This window comes from Salmo salar, chromosome ssa01 (assembly GCF_905237065.1).
Source record: "Salmo salar chromosome ssa01, Ssal_v3.1, whole genome shotgun sequence".
Lineage (NCBI taxonomy): Eukaryota > Metazoa > Chordata > Actinopteri > Salmoniformes > Salmonidae > Salmo > Salmo salar.
Genome location: NC_059442.1, coordinates 164,524,925 through 164,542,586, shown reverse-complemented (window position 1 = coordinate 164,542,586; position 17,662 = coordinate 164,524,925). Strand labels below are relative to the sequence as shown.

Here is a 17,662-nt window from a genome sequence, read left to right as displayed (position 1 = left end):
GATTGGCTCAAATGCATTAAGAAGGAAAGAAATTCCACAAATTAACTTTTAACATGGCACACCTGTTAATTGAAATGCATTCCAGGTGACTACCTCATGAAGCTGGTTGAGAGAATGCCAAGAGTGTGCAAAGCTGTCAAGGCAAAGGGTGGCTATTTGAAGAATCTCAAATATAAAATGTATTTTGATTTTTTTAACACTTTTTTTTGGTTACTACATGATTCCATATGTGTTATTTCATAGTTTTGATGTCTTCACTATTATTCTACCATGTAGTTAATAGTACAAATAAAAACCCTTGAATGAGTAGGTGTTCTAAAACTTTTGACTGGTAGTGTAGCTCTAGAGAAACTGTGCAATGTGTGCATTGAGCTCGCAGGGGGGGAAAAAACAAACAAATTGGAATTCAAATAATTTAACAGACATTATTAAATTAGTTGTTTAAAAAATGAAAAAAGAACCCCAATTGTAATATTTTTTTTAAAACTTGAATTAGTAAGTGTGTCCAAATGTTTGATTGGTACTGTATGTACATATAAGTAGGGATGACGTTACTAGGCAACAGGATAGATAAACTGCTGTTACAGTGCACTATGTGATGAGTCAAAAGAGTTAGTGCAAAAAGAGTAAATGAAGAAAGTCCGGGTAGTTATTGGTTAACTATTTAACTAACTATTTAGTAGTCTTATGGCTTGAGGGTAGAAGCTGTTCAGGGTCCTGTTTTTTCCAGACTTGGTGCATCGGTATCGCTTGCCGTGTGGTAGCAGAGATAACAGGCTATGACTTGGGTGGCTGGAGCCTTTGACCATTTTTTGATATGATATATTTTTCTGCTACAGCCCAGTCACACAAATCTCCTTTATGAAACATTTAATATGCCTACACATTAATATGTCAGCCTATGAAAACACAAAATATTTATAATGTCATATATAATGTCATATAACCTAATATTTGTTTTATTTTATTCATATGCATGTTCATTCAAAAAGGTCAATCCTAGGGTTCACTGACATTCTGACATTCATATCCTAAAAGAGCATCCACATTTCAAATTACTGTCACAAATGAGAGGTTAATTTAGTCTATTTTATTGAATTAAACAACTATTAATATCCACACATTTAGACGAGGGCAGTAGACTGAATAAATGGTTGTAGCTGTATAATGGTTTAGTGCTTTCACAGGTCGCTTGCCTCTCACAACAGAAGATATACAATATAATAACTTATAAGGGCACGTATAACAATATTCTATATATTTTATTACAATAACAAGTTTATCTTATTCCTTTAATAATATAATTGTGGCCAAGGATATCGCATGTTATTTATTGTGATTACTGCTAATGAAAAAGTGTTATATTGCCATTGGATGTCCGCGTATAAAATGTAATTTACATAGCTACACAGGCCTCGCCTCTTCCTCAATAATGTCTAGTTGTCTTTTTTATAATCTTGCTCGAATATCTTTGCTTACCGTTTCCTTGTTTTGTCAACCAAACCTAATACATTTTGCTCGAGTTATTGTGTGTCGTGATTGGTTAGAATATTTTGACAGGCCATCATTCAGCCTAATAAGGTACCAGCTACTCAACGTGGCCAGCCTCCCCTGATATACGATTGGATAATAATGTTCTCTCACCTCATCAACAGTGTGGCGTTTCTACCTTTCTTTTTTTCGATTACGCGGTGTTGGTGTTTGTTTTTAGCGAGCTAACATGTATTCATTTGTGTAAATTTAGGGACATTTGACGAACCTGGCACATATAGTTCAGCTTGATTGATCAATAGAATGCATTGATTCGAGATTTAAGAAAATAGTAGCTTTGCGCTGTTTATTTTTCGCCTCATTGTTTCGCGAGTTCGGGATGTTTTTATCCTCAACATGGAGACAAAAAGAGGGGAGATTCCCAACGGCGTATTGGACGACCTCTGCAGGTAAAAACCGCGTCAAAAGTGACTAACTTGTTTTGAAATATAATGTTTTGTTTTATTTACTAACACTATATCCTGAGGAGTGTCTTTGTTGTGCTTGTGGCTTGTCGTAACCTTGGTTGTGGATAGCTAGTTAGATACCGAGGTAGTTAGTCTGTCGAGCGACAATGGGGTTGACTTAACGAAAGTGCGTTGCATTAGTGTTCTCGGGGTTGTATTAATTATGTTACAAAACGTTTCTCAAACGGAACGAAACGGGGAAGGACCAATCTGAATTTAAATCAAATTGTAGTGGTCACATACACGTGTTTAGCAGATGTTATTGCAAGTGTTGCGAAATGCCAGTGTTTCTGGCCCTCGACAGTGCAGTAATATCCAACAATTTCACAACATATACACACATCTAAGTAAAGGAATGGAATTAAGAATATATAAATATTTGGACGAGCAATGTCAGAGTGGCATAGACTTAGATACAGTAGAATATAGTATATACATATGAGATGAGTAATGCAAAATATGTAGACATTATTAAAGTGACTAGTGTACCATTTATTAAAGTGGCCAGTGATTTCAAGTCTATGTATATAGACAGCAGCCTCTGTGCTAGTGATGGCTAATTGTCAAATATTAACTCGTGTTTTGCTCTGTTTAGTTCTTAAACGGTTTCACTAATGAATGTGCCCCTGGTTGCATACACCTAACCTCAAGCTTCACTACAGTCATGATGGTACATCACTAATGTTTGGCTACCGTCATGGTACTTCATTAAACTGTGTTGTAGTTTCATAACTCAAACTGTATTGTGACATGGACCACAGTATGTTGTGTAATGAACTATGTCCATGTAGTTCTGCTACTGTACTGATTTGCCTCTCCTCTCCTCCAGTCGCTTCATCCTCCACATCCCTAGTGAAGAGAGAGACAATGCTATCCGCGTGTGCTTCCAGATCGAGCTTGCCCATTGGTTCTACCTGGACTTCTGCATGCAGAATGCACCAGGATTACCTCAGTGCGGGATAAGGGACTTTGCCAAGGCTGATATCCTTACATGAGTATAATGATGTGAGAGGGGGTGGGGGGAGTTGTTATCGTGTTGTTTTTTTCTTTGGTTAGTTAATTCCTGATTTAAAAAAAAAAATAATGCTCTATGACCGTAGGCCCGCTGTGTGAAAGGTTATGTACATGTCATCACCTAACAGTTCCTTGTTGAACTTGCAAAGACCCCACCACCTTCAATTCAAATAATGTCTTGTGAGGAGCGGTACATACAACTAAACTCAATATTCATATTTTTTGTTGTTGTTGCAAATGTTCCTTATATTCTCCTTGACACCATGCTACTTTTTAATCATTGTCCATTCCTGCTGCCCAATGGGGAGGATGTACAGAAGGTTCTAGAACAGTGGAAGGAATATAAGATGGGTGTTCCAACCTATGGTGCCATTATTCTAGATGAATCGCTTGACAATGTGCGTATAGTACATACACAGCCAGTGTTATAATGTATGGTGATACTTCCCGATAAACATTTCATATGTCTTAAGTTGTCTCACGTGTGTGTTGTATGTCCTTTTATAATATTTAATATTTCTTCTCTTTAGGCATTGCTGGTTCAGGGCTATTTGGCCAAGTCAGGGTGGGGCTTTCCAAAGGGAAAAGTCAATGAAGATGAGGCTCCTCATGTTTGTGCTGTACGAGAGGTAAATATTAAATTATCTCAGTTTTATAGGTCTTTATAATTCTGATTTGGCAAGTAAATATTTATTCTCAATACAGATTGGCTAGATACTATATATATGACGTTTCAATCAATAATGTTTTCTCATACCCATGTCTGTATTCTCTTAGGTTATGGAGGAAACGGGTTTCGATATCAAAGATCGCATCTGCAAAGACACGTACATCGAGCAGAAAATCACTGATCAGTTGGCCCGATTGTACATAATACCTGGGGTACCCAAGGAGACGAAGTTCAACCCCAAAACAAGGAAGGAGATAAGGGTACGGTTACCCCTTAACTTTCTCATCTTTTGTTCTTATTTACAATTTGTATTTACAACGCAGATGAAGAGAACAACTAGGACTAGCTGTTGTGCTGTGTTTCTCCTAGAACATCGAGTGGTTCCCGATTGAGAAACTACCATGTCACAGGAACGACATGACTCCCAAGTCTAAACTTGGACTCGCCCCCAACAAGTTTTTCATGGCCATTCCTTTTGTCAGGTAAGTGTCTTATTGCGCTTCACACATTCAGAAGAACAGGCACTTAATGAACTAATGAAAGATTAATCTTTGGTCATCAAACCTGTAGACAAGGGGGGTGCTGTGGTAGTTTTAGACTATGACAAATACAAAGAAGAGATTCAGAGACAATTCAATAATGAACGTTTCTATAAAAAAACTGTGTTGATCCCACACAGGTGTTCCAATGGGATATCTGCTCTAACCTGGAGCAAGCCCTATTAAACAACCTTATCTCAAAACCTGAGTATGAATACCTTTGCTGCAAATGTGTCATACATCCATTTTGCCAAAATTACACAAACCTAAAACACAACAAGAAAATGATCCAGGCAGACCAGTGGTTGCGGGAATAGGTTCAGTGCCTGTTGAACTTCATAGACTCTTTTATTAAATCATGTGCAAGAATTGCCATCATATGTGAAAGACTCTATAGACTTCATAAACAAGATCTCGCCAATAAAGGGTTTAACAGAAGACTGTTGGTCACATTAAATGTCGAGTCTATGTAACAGCTTTCCCCATACGGGGTAGCTGGCAGCCCTAGCTTACTATTTGAGAGATGGAGATACTAACGAATACCCACCAAGAAACTTTATTCTAGAGCTGGCTGAATATGTTTTGACATATAACTATTTCAGGTTTGATGATGAATACTACCTCCAAACGAATGGACATCGATGGGCTCCACATTCGCTCTGAGCTATGCTAACCTTTATGTGGGTATTTTTGAAGAATGTTTTGTTAACAATGAAAATGAAAATAAATTTTTGAATAAAGTCCTGAAGTGGTATCGATATATTGACAATCTTTTGCATATGGGGAAAAGAGCTGTCAGACTTTATGGAATTACTCAATGACATTGACCCCAATCTCAAATTCACTATTGAATGTGACGCTAAACGCATTCATTACCTCGATATGTGGATTGAGAAATCAAATGGAACCCTGTTTATAACTCTGTATAGAAAACAAAAACGGACAGAAACACACTTATTACAAGGGGACAGCTTCTACCCTGAGACAGTTTTTCAGACAGTGCTGAATATGCCACTCCACAGAGGACTATATCTAGAAAAAGCAGCAGAGATGCTCAATAGGTTTCTAAGAAGAGGCTATTCTCCACAATGTGTGGATGAAGCTCTTCGTTTGGCGTTGGGGAAAACACAAGATGAACGGATACAAAAAAGACCCACTAGATCTAAAGAACGCTCTAATGTTCACCACCACATATACTTTGAACTTGCGAAAAGTGGGAGATGCTGTCAAGAAACACTGGCATGTTTTCATCATCCGACCCAGGTTTGCCTGCTCAATTTAAGAATCCACCACTTATTGTATATAGGAGAGTTTGCAATTTACGTGATAAATTGGTCCATGCCAACTGCCAGCCACAAAAGGAAATCAGCCAAGCTCTTTTACTCGCTTTTCCGAATGGTAGCTATAAATGCAGAGGTTGCTCACAGTGCAACAATAGGATGAAGTGTGAATATTTCTGCCACCCACATACAGGAAAACAGTTCCAAATAAATGGCATTATTACGTGCTCCACCACCGCCGTTATCTACATGATGAAATGTCATTGTGGGCCGTGTTATGTAGGCAAAACCTCTGGTTCTCTTAACATAAAGGATCAATAAGGAGAAACGACAGGGATTATCCAGTCGCAGTACATTTTAATGACCTGAAACATGACATTTTTAAATGTTTTTATTTTTTGGCATAGAGAATGTTAAGATATCAGACAGGGGAGGTGATATAAATAATACTCTGAGTAAAAGAGAATGTTTTGGGATTTTCACCCTCCAGACATTATTTCCTAAAGGTCTTAATGATGAAATGCCTATGTTGTGAATATGAATTATGCCCCCATTTCAGATTACTCTGACGTTTTTCTTGCGCTGTACCCAATGATTTATGAAAACATGCTTGGTAGGTCGATGTCCTCATTGTGGTTTTACAGATGTGTTTAATACGTTTTTTAATGTACACACTTTATTTTAACATAATTTCTTTTTAAATGCATATTGTTATATTTGGTAACACTTATTTGTTTTCCCTCGACTCCAACCCCATTCGATGCGTGGAACGGCTGTGGGTAGGGCTAGGTCTACATAAGGGTGCTAATTTAAAAACCTCTGAAAAGCTCTAAGGCCAATACGTAAAGCTTATTAAAGAGCAGTGTGCGGGTTTTTTCTTTTTTCTCGCTTCACACTGATAAAGATGCCCATTTCTGAAATATTATTTGTCTTCTTTTTTGGGGTGGGTGGTTCAGCTGTAATATTGCGGATTGTAGCTTCCATCAATGTAATCAATCCACATATATATTTGGGGTAAACATATACAGTACAAGTCAAAAGTTTGGACACACCTATTCAAGGCTTTTAAAAAAAAATAAAAAAAATGTAGTACTGTTTTCTACATTGTAGTTTAGATGTCTTCACTAATATTCTATGTAATTACACATGGAATCATGTTGTAACCCAAAGTGGTGATTCTTCAAAGTAGCTACCCGTTGTCTTGACAGCTTGGCACGCTCTTGGCATTCTCTCAACCACCTTCACCTGGAATGCTTTTCCATTAGTCTTGAAGGAGTTCCCACATATGCTGAGCACTTGTTGGCTGCTTTTCCTTCACTCTGCGGCCCAACTCATCCCAAACCATGTCAATTGGGTTGAGGTCGGGTGATTGTGGAGGCCAGGTCATCTGATGCAGCACTCCATCACTCTCCTTCTTGGTCAAATAGGCCTTGCACAGCCTGGAGGTGTGTTGGGTCATTGTCCTGTTGAAAAACATTATTATCCCACTAAGCGCAAACCAGATGGGATGGCATATCGCTGCAGGATGTTGTGGTAGTCATGCTGGTTAAGTGTGCCTTGAATTCTGAATAAATCATGGACAGTGTCACCAGCAAAGCACCATCACACCATGCTTCACGGTGGGAAATACACATGCAGAGAGAATTTGTTCACCTTCTCTGCGTCTCACATGGACACGGCGGTTGGAACCAAAAATCTCAAATTTGGACTCCTCAGACCAAAGGACATATTTCTACCGGTCTAATGTCCATTGTTTGTGTTTCTTGGTCCAAGCCAGTCTCTTCTTATTGGTGTCCTTTTTAGTAAAGGTTTCTTTGCAGCAATTTGACAATGACGGTCTGATTCACGCAGTCTCCTCTGAACAGTTGATGTTGTGTCTGTTACATGAACTCTGTAAAGCATTTATTTGGGCTGCAATTTCTGAGGCTGGTAACTCTAATGAACTTATCCTCTGCAGCAGGGGTAACTCTGGGTCTTCTTTTCCTGTGGCGGTCCTCATGAGAACCAGTTTCATCAGTGCTTGATGGTTTCTGCGAACGCACTTGAAGAAACTTTCAAAGTTCTTGAAATGTTCTGCATGGACTGACCTTCATGCCTTAAAGTAATGATGGATTGTCGTTTCTCTTTGCTTATTTGAGCTGTTCTTGCCATATATGGAGTTGGTCTTTTACCAAATGGGCATATCTTCTGTATACCACCCCTACCTTGTCACAACTGATTGGCTCAAACGCATTAAGAAGGAAATAAATTCCACATTTACTATTAACAAAGCGCAGTTGTTAAGGCAAAGGGTGGCTACTTCGAAGAATCTAAAATGTATTTAGAATTGTTTAGCACTTTTTTTTTGGTTACTACATGATTCCATATGTGTTATTTCATCGTTTTGATGTCTTCACTATTATTCTACAATGTAACCCCCCCCCCACACATTTCTGAAAGACTTGTGTGACAGCCAAATGCATGTGATAAGAGTATCTATCTAGTAAACAGTGGAATACTCTGTAGTGTTGCTTTTTCAGTTTGTCAAATATAACCTGTCATTTCAGTGCAGCATGAATAACAAAATGGTAAAACTATTGTATGTTTAGGGTGTAGCCATAGGCCACGCCTGAGTTTCTAGTTTGGGGAGGCAAATTTTCACCATTAAAAATGCACCTTCTTCAGAAAGCATTCCATGCATCACCGGCATTTCCAGACTAATGTTTTCATAATGTGATGATTGGATAGTCATTTAGGCAAATAATTTAACTTGAGTACTGTTGGGAAAATATACAGTTCAATGCATAGCTGAGAGTGTAGTGGCGTAGAGTAAGCCTAGGCAATATCCAGACACGTTTCTTCTCCTTTTGCACAGGAAAATGTGGCCTTTTTTATTATGGTGTTTCATTCTACTTTTGAATAGCCTATGACGACAACTACTCTGCTGATACTGACAAACAGATTTATAAAAATGACTCTGAAGTCCATCTAACCTGGAGGACAATATTATTGTCCAAAAACGAATTTTCAGGTGGCACTGACCCAACCATGATAAAGGGTGAATATGCACAATCACCCGGGACATGGACAATGCTCTCCGCTGGTGTCAAGATGGGCTATACTGTTCGCTCAATTAAGTTGAGGATTTTGATAACTAAAAGACGGTTTAGTCTCTTCATTTTCTTGTCTTTACAGCAATAGCCATTTTGTTTTATGCCTGGCTGGATGACCTCTACATTTCACTGTCTGTTGCTACTTGACAATCATCTATTTGGTATTTGTTGTGTGCACTGACCAAATTGCAGGCCCTTCCGACTGCAGGCAGTGCGATTTGAAAACGATCCACAGCTTATTTCTTTTGGTAAAGAAGCTAATGATCCTCTGGCCAAATCATGCTTTCTGGTCTAGTAGCCTATTATTTGAATGATTTGTATTTATTTCTGTAAAGACGGGACTAGGCAATTTGAATGACCTTTACTTTAGGGGAATATTTTTTTATTTTTTTATTTAACCTTTTATTTTACTAGGCAAGTCAGTTAAGAACAAATTATTATTTACAATGACGGCCAAACCCGGACGACGCTGGGTCAATTGTGCGCTGCCCTATGGGTCTCCCAATCACGGCCGGATGTGATGCAGCCTGGATTCGAACCAGGTATTGCAGTGACGCCTCTTGCACTGAAATGCAGTGTCTTAGACCACTGCACCCCTCGGGAGCCCCTTAGCATCCCCTAGCCTTATGGAGGCGTCACCTATAGTTGTAGCCGACTTGTACAGTATATTATTGTGTAACCTTCTATCCTATGTGTATAAAGTAAACATCAGTCATTGATTCTTGCATCTCTACTTTGCCCTCCACAGACCACTCCGAGAATGGATTGCCAAGCGTAAAGGAGAGTCTACAGACAGTGATGAGGATTTTGCATCCAACGGCAGCACTCCATGCAAACCTCTGGACAAAGCACGGTAAGACACTTATGCCCATGCTAAAGACAATTTTTTTATATACATTTGGTGGACAATAAAGCTTTCTGAATATGAATTGAATAATTTCTTCTATAGTTCGAAGCATAGACGGGCCCAGATGTTGCCTGAGGCCTCTCCAGGAGAGGGGTGGGGGAAGCAGAAGCAACCCAAGCCTCTGGGACAGCTGAGCCAATACGAGGTCTCTGAACTCTTGAAAGCCAAGGTTGGTTGCTCTCTGCTGTTTGAGGTTGTTTTGGTTAGATTATTAAAAAATAGTCACGGTTTTCGATTTCTGTTTCGATAATAAGAAAAACATTAAATGCATTATGAAATAATTACATTTTAAAAATGATTTGAGCTTTCTAATGGAAATTCCTAAGCAAAAAATGGTGGACATTCAATTGCCAAAACACAGAAAATATGATGTCTCTGTCAGGTCCACATTGGGTAGATATCAATAGAAAAATGACAATGAAATAAAATATTTCAGTTGGTTACATTATTTCGTTTTTATTTGACTTTATTATTTTTCATTCCTTAGTCATCATCTCTGCTCAGGAAGTAGCAGCCACCCAGACCACATCTCTGTGCTTCCTGTACTGTTTTTAGTCATCCTATTTATCTAGCCTGCCTAAGTATGCTGCAGAGCTGTCTGACAATTATTTTACTAGTTCTTCAAAGTAGATACGGCACACTTTCACGAACTCTCCCTCTTGTCATTGTGTCGTGCACATTCCTCTCTCATGCGCTCTGTGTGTAACTAACCTAATGTTGCGGGCGTCAAAGTGTATCCGTCCAGAGATCTGTATATATATTTATTGACGAGATGCTCACGAGTGCTTAACTCGAGTCTCCCGTTGACATGAATAAATGGGAAAGTCGGTATCGTGTACTAATCTCAACTCTGAATCGGGCAGTATCAGAAAATGTTACGGCTCAGGTACCCCACACTCGCTCCAGCAGACTCTATAAATTGGATGATTTGGGCAGTTATCTACAGATTTAACTTCAGAGTGCTGAGGCCTGCTGCAGCTGACACACGTTTAGTTTAGACCAAATGTAAGATGGGGTGGGTGGGGGGATAGATGTATGAAATGTCTGTGGTACATCTTCTTCAAAAATACTACAATGGATGAACTAACAAAAGCATGACAAACACTCAGGTTGAAACACATTGCATGCTCACTGTCAGTCTTCCTCAGGCAAAGCCAGATTGTTTAATTAATGGGCGACGCAACACTGAGTGTGTGTTTACTCTGCACTAGGATACTGTAGCATACCGATATCTCTTAGTCTGATCAAAACAATGCAGCAATTGTAATCCAGCATCAATTCACTCAAGGGCAAAAGGTCTGTTTTGGTTTTTTTTTCCTGTTACCAGCAGAGGGTGATGTCGCCTTAGTCTTCCCAGTTTGGCCTTGTTCTGAATCAGGCCTTGTAGAATGCAAAAATATTTCTGTGTCTAGCCTGAAATTATTCTTTAAAAAAAAAAAATTAGCAAGAATTCCTTCTTTTCTGACAGCACCCATTAATCAAAACTGACCTAAACCAAAATCGATTTCCCCCCCCCCCAAAATTTTCTATGTCGTTCTGAGGACACTATAGTAGTAGAAGTGCCTCAGTGCCTACTCAATATATTTTTGTTGTTGTTGAATGTCCCAAGTATGAGTCCTGGTTCTATGGTACTTGCTCCTGTCTGCAGAACCTCAATGTGAAAGGCAATGGGAAGAAGCACCAGGATTCTCCCAACCTGAAGAAAAGGGCCAATGGAGTCGGCAACCAGCAGGTGAAACTTAGATTGGCTGAAGCTGTGTGTAACGCCTCACCATAGTTTGTTAGGTGTGCCTGCTGAAAGTGAAAACAACTACTGAAATCTGGCTTACTTTCTCATTATTGCCTTTTCTCTGCCCCCTACCAACTGTAACCCCCTACCAACGCCAAAACTACTTTAAAAACATCCAGGCTAGCACTAGTCTTTTTATTTTATATTTTTATTTTTTTGTATGCTACTTTCTCACTGACTCGGCTTGTATTGCTTGCCAAAAAAACTTCTGGATTTTGTGTATACTATTACCATTTTTTTATTATCAAAGCCCCATAGGCCATCCATTTTAGATTGGATACTGGTCTTCAACCGTTTGCTCTACAAACATCAAACTGATGTTGACAAGTGCGAGCCGTCTCAACTTACATTATAAAATTTTACCTTTTATTTAACTAGGCAAGTCAGTTAAGAACAAATTCTTATTTTCAATGACGGCCTAGGAACAGTGGGTTAACTGCCTTGTTCAGGGGCAGAATGACAGAATTTTACCTTGTCGGCTCGGGGATTCGATCTTGCAACCTTTCGGTTACTAGTCCAACGCTCTAACCACTAGGCCGTTGATTACGTCAATACATCTTTTTATAGCTACCTTAAGATGAATGCTCTAACTGTTGTAACTGGAACTTGCTCTGGATAAGACTGTTAAAATGACTGTAGATGTAAAACCTTACAGATTCCTGTGTCCCCCCCCCCCATGTCAATAGTGGTATACAGACTTCCACATTCTAAATCACTGGTGCAGAACTATCAGAATGTTCAAACTAAAACATTTTCAGAGCTTAAAACACATTCTACTGGTTATGATGCTATAGTACTCACACTACCCTACTGTCTTAACCCACTATAATAACGCCATACCTACAAACCACCCCAAAATAGCTCACTATAACTACTACCATTACTACGACAGTCACTACTTCCTTTGTCATGTGTCAAACTTGCAAAACCTTCTGCGCACCCTATAGGAGAAGTGTAAGAAATCGGAACACAGCTTCGGTCGCAGTCTCCCTTTCGTGTTGTTGTTTAGACCAGTGTTTCCCGAACCTGTACTCCTAGCCAGTCCACTTATTGATGTATTCCCAAACTAGCACAGCTGATTCTAAATGGCCCCATTTATAATCAAGCCCCTCATTAGTTAAATCAGTAGACTGGTTTGGGTGTACTCCCAGGAGATGTTTATCAATCCTTATGAGGTATCAAACTTCACTATATATCTAGATCAACTAGACATCTAACTATAACTGACCTAGACCCTCTACACATCTACAGTTGAAGTCGGAAGTTTACATACACAATTAGTATTTGGTAGCATTGCCTTTTTAAATTGTATAACTTGGGTCAAACGTTTTGGGTAGCCTTCCACAAGCTTCCCACAATAAGTTGGGTGAATTTTGGCCCATTCCTCTTGACAGAGCTGCTGTAACTGAGTCAGTTTTGTAGGCCTCCTTGCTCACACTTGCTTTTTCAGTTCTGCCCACAAATGTTCTATAGGATTGAGGGCAGGTCTTTGTGATGGCCAGTCCAATACCTGGACTTTGTTGTCCTTAAACCATTTTGCCACAACTTTGGAAGTATGCTTGGGGTCATTGTCCATTTGGAAGACCCATTTGCGACCAAGCTTTAACTTCCTGACCGATGTCTTGAGATGTTGCTTCAATATATCCACATAATTATCCTACCTCATGATGCCATCTTTTGTGAAATGCACCAGTCCCTCCTGCAGCAAAGCACCCCCACAACATGATGCTGCCACCCCTGTGCTTCACGGTTGGATGGTGTTCTTCGGCTTGCAAGCATTCCCCTTTTCCCTCCAAACATAACGATGGTCATTATGGCCAAACAGTTGTATTTTTGTTTCATCCGACCAGAGGACATTTCTCCAAAAAGTACGATCTTTGTCCCCGTGTGCAGTTGCAAACCGTAGTCTGGCTTTTTTATGGCGGTTTTGGAGCAATGGCTTCTTCTTCCTTGCTGAGCAGCCTTTCAGGTTATGTTGATATAGGACTCGTTTTACTGTGGATATAGATACTTTTGTACCTGTTTCCTCCAGCATCTTCACAAGGTCCTTTGCTGCTGTTCTGGGATTGATTTGCACTTTTCACACCAAAGTACGTTCATCTCTAGGAGACAGAACGCATCTCCTTCCTGAGCGGTATGAGTGGTCCCATGGTGTTTATACTTGCATACTATTGTTTGTACAGATGAACGTGGTAACTTCAGGCGTTTGGACATTGGTTCATCCTTGGGAGCAGACTTTTTTTCTGAGGTCTTGGCTAATTTCTTTTGATTTTCCCATGATGTCAAGCAAAGAGGCACTGCGTTTGAAGGTAGGCCTTGAAATACATCCACAGGTACACCTCCAATAGGCTAATTGACATCATTCGAGTCTATCAGAAGCTTCTAAAGCCATGGCATAATTTTCTGGAATTTTCCAAGCTGTTTAAAGGCACAGTCAACTTAGTGTATGTAAACTTCTGACCCACTGGAATTGTGATACAGTGAAATAATCTGTCTGTAAACAATTGTTGGAATAATTACTTGTGTCATGCACAAAGTAGATGTCCTAACCGACTTCCCAAAACTCTAGTTTGTTAACAAGAAATTTGTGGAGTTGTTGAAAAACAATTTTTAATGACTCCAACCTAAGTGTATGTAAACTTCTGACTTCAGCTGTAACTATAACTCAACTAGACCCTCTACACATTTAACTATAGCTGACCTACACCCTCTACCCATCGAACTATAACTACCTACACCCTCTACACATCATCATAGATGTAGGTCCAGACCAACTAAACCACTCCCTAAATAAAACCAATTATACAAACTAGACCTCTAACTAGTCTAAACTATAGACCAGGATCTAGACCAACTTACTTGACCTCTACCGAGACTATAAGAATGTAGATTAGGTCTATCTAGATTGTAGAAAGCCTGAGTGCCGGTCTTTGCATGCCAAGTCTTTGTCAAGCCAAACATCTATAGCTTGACAGCAATGGAGTTGGCAAGAGCACTAACAGATCTGGGACCAGGCTAGATGTGTTGTTAGTATTGGTCTAGATTATATCTAGCTAGACCTAATTTCTTGTGGACAGATGCAGGTAACATAAATGGTAGTAGCATCTGTCGACAGACTGTGGTATGCGACAACTAACGAGGAACTTTGTTCCGGTACGCTGATTTTCCGTCGCTGATCATTTGGACAAATCACGATTTCACATGTGCTCGCATCTTTCCAATTTCAGAAGGGACTTGCCCGAAACTGGCCGAGAGTTTCCGTAGAGAGGGGTGGAGGCTTCCCCCCCCCACCCCACCCCAGAACTCTATCGAGCATCTGACACAATTACGGAAGATTTTAGTTCTGGGTGTCTAAGATTAAACTAGATCTAAAGCAAGTGAATAGCTGAAGCAACTACAAACATTTTCTAAAAGCTTTCTTGTTATCTACTAATTTAATACAAATCGGTCTCACATTTTGAAATTGCAATTATATTCATGTGTTCAATGGTGATTGTGCGTATTGTTTTTTGCTTGATGTTTGATCATAGTCTGTTGATTTTATCATAGACACACTTTTTTTTTTTTTTTGCATTTAAAATGTTAAAACTGTTCTTCCAGAAAGAGGAGAAGAGACTTCAACCCAGGAGACTACAGGACAACTTCGACACAGGTATTGCACAAAGTGAAGATTAGGAATGAGACAAGTTTTCAATAGATATATGTAACAGCTTTTATGTGCTGTTTGAAGCAACTATACGTTAATTTTTTCAGACACACATTGTTTTGTGTCCCTCTTTTTCACTATAGATCTTCTAACTAGCTCAGGGGTGGCCGTGACTCCTATAGATCTTCTAACTAGCTCAGGGGTGGCCGTGACTCCTATAGATCTTCTAACTAGCTCAGGGGTGGCCGTGACTCCTATAGATCTTCTAACTAGCTCAGGGGTGGCCGTGACTCCTATAGATCTTCTAACTAGCTCAGGGGTGGCCGTGACTCCTATAGATCTTCTAACTAGCTCAGGGGTGGCCGTGACTCCTATAGATCTTCTAACTAGCTCAGGTTAGTTAACACACCTGATTCAGCTAATCAAGATCCTAAGGAGCACATGACTAGAATAATGTAACAAAATTATGTTGCGAGGGTAGCTCTCCAAGAGGTTTGGCCACCATTTTTATTAGTTCAGAGTGAGAATTTAAAGGTATTGTTCACTTCAACATCAGTCAGACATTTTCAGAGAGCCACCATTTTCAAAACGTCTGGGGGGTTGGACAAAACGTTGAGGTGAACTCTCCCTTTTTAAAGGTTGTTTCCACTGGGCCTTGAGTGAAACTGCTCCCTTTCTCTTCCCAGATGCAGCACTGCCATCTGACATGTGCAGCTCCACCAATGGGCAGCAGGTGGTCTGCAACGGCAACTGTGAACACCTCTCCTCCAGGTCCTTCCTCAACTTCAAGTTCGACAGGGAGGCCATCATGAAATGCTTTGATTCCTGAAATAGCCAAAGGGACACCTTGGTCGTGTTCAGTAGGGGCCAAAAGAAAGTAAATGCATTTGTTTGCTTTTCGTTGTATGCCCTAATGAACACGACCCTGGAATGGCAGACTAGCAGATACTTCAGTTCTATGGAACGGCAGCCCCTCCAACCTTAGGGTTGAGATGAAGAGTACTGACCACATATATAAAAGCCTTCTGTCGTAGGTTTAATTTTTTGTCAAGCACAGAAAGGTGAACTAGATGTCGCTGTTTGTTCATTCAAGCCGAATCCTTACTTTGGGATTCTTAGTAACTTAGTTTCGCTTCCAGGAAATCATGCAGTGATGTCAATGGCAACTAGGGATGAACAGTTTGTGCTCTTGTGCACAGATCTCTAGTTAGGATTCAGCCCATATGATCCAGATTTACTAAGCATTTGCATCAGGTGCAAATGTTGTACCTGTATTTTTATAGAGGGAATTAGTCACAGAAAGTAGAGTGGGGGGGGTTGAAAATGCAGGTTCTGAGAAGAAAGACGGTAAAGGTAGATTTAAAGGTTAAATAAAAAATAAAGGTAGATGAAGATAAGAGTTTTAACTTTGGGGTTTCATCCCCTGTTGACACGAACAGAGCATATGTTTAGTAAATCTGGCCAGTGAGTGAAGTCGGCGCCATAACTTGTTCAGTGTTTTTGTCTAATTTTAATGGACAACATAGTCCAACTTTGGTCAGTTTCACCGCCTTACCAACTGAGCTCCCGATTTATGTTTTAGGGCAGTGGTTCCCAACCAGGGGTACTAGGACCCCTTGGTGTACGTGGCCTATCTACAGGGGGTACTTGAGAAGACTCATGAGACCATAGGACTGCTGGTAAAATGCACATGAGGGGGTACTCAGTGGTACAGTAACCGAAAAAGGTTGGGAACCATTTTTTTTTGTTGTGTGTGTGTGTGTGTATAGCTGGTGTGAACTGATCTGAGGCTAAGCACAGAGTACTGTACATTGTGCTGCTACGCTTTATCCCCAAAGTCATAGAGCTGGTGTAGATTGTCTTGTACAGGCAGTCATGTTGAATGGCTCAAGCCGTATCAGCTCCAAGTAGCCTCGTCCTACCAACTGTGATGCCAATGGCCACGTTCCAGGTCAAGCTTTCTTTTTTTTTGCAGTCGTGCATCTCAGAAGATTGCTAAATGATACGAATGTGGTTTCCACAATGTTAAATGTGATTTTGCGCAGCACGACTACAATAAAGACAACCTGGAACGTGTCCTATGTCTGTTTTTGTCTGGGGTCTGTAGCAGGGCTTGGTGCAGCTAGCCTGACTTCAGAGGCTGATGTTAGACTGAAACAGCTTGTGTTAAGATTCCTCTGTGCAAAACTCATCACTCTCACAATACGCCTGGTTAACAAAGTATCTGTACCTATTCTACACCTGGACAAGACAAATCACATTTTACACTAGGGAACAGTAACAGGGGATGGAATCCTAAGACAAAACGGAAATAAATTTTTTTCTAGCTTTTGTTTGTTCTCCCTTCTACAAAATGATTCTAAACTGAAAGCACAGGTGCAAAGGCTTAGTAAATTTAGCCCAATATGTGTGGTACAAAGCATACTCCTAACTGGCATATGACTATGAATGAATTCAATTTACCCTTGCATCTTCAGTATGCTTGTTTTTGAAGTATTTCAGACCTCTTAATCATAATACCGTGCCCGCTAGGGTACTATACGTTGTGTTTTTCATGGCAACAAGTCATAGAACCCCAACTGTGACTGTAATGTATGATTGAACAATAAATTGACCCTACATGTAGTCAAAGGTAGGTTTTTAGAGAACTTAATGGTAACACTTTACTTGATGCTTAGTAATGCATTGTGGTTATAATGCATGTAATACTTGTCATAAGCATATACGA

General features: G+C 39.9%; 1 protein-coding gene across 3 annotated transcripts; it reads left to right on the top strand.

Moving 5' to 3' along the window:
• Nucleotides 1-621: 621 nt before the first annotated feature.
• Nucleotides 622-17,010, top strand: dcp2 (decapping mRNA 2). Of its 3 annotated transcripts, XM_014143287.2 has the most exons (11): nt 622-1,940; nt 2,827-2,978; nt 3,282-3,409; nt 3,542-3,640; nt 3,789-3,941; nt 4,051-4,163; nt 9,341-9,445; nt 9,542-9,668; nt 11,148-11,231; nt 14,889-14,940; nt 15,621-17,010. In XM_014143287.2, exons 1-11 carry the CDS (start codon nt 1,888-1,890, stop codon nt 15,761-15,763), a joined length of 1,209 nt encoding a protein of 402 aa, XP_013998762.1. In that variant the 5' UTR covers nt 622-1,887; the 3' UTR covers nt 15,764-17,010.
• The last annotated feature ends 652 nt before the right edge of the window (nt 17,011-17,662 follow it).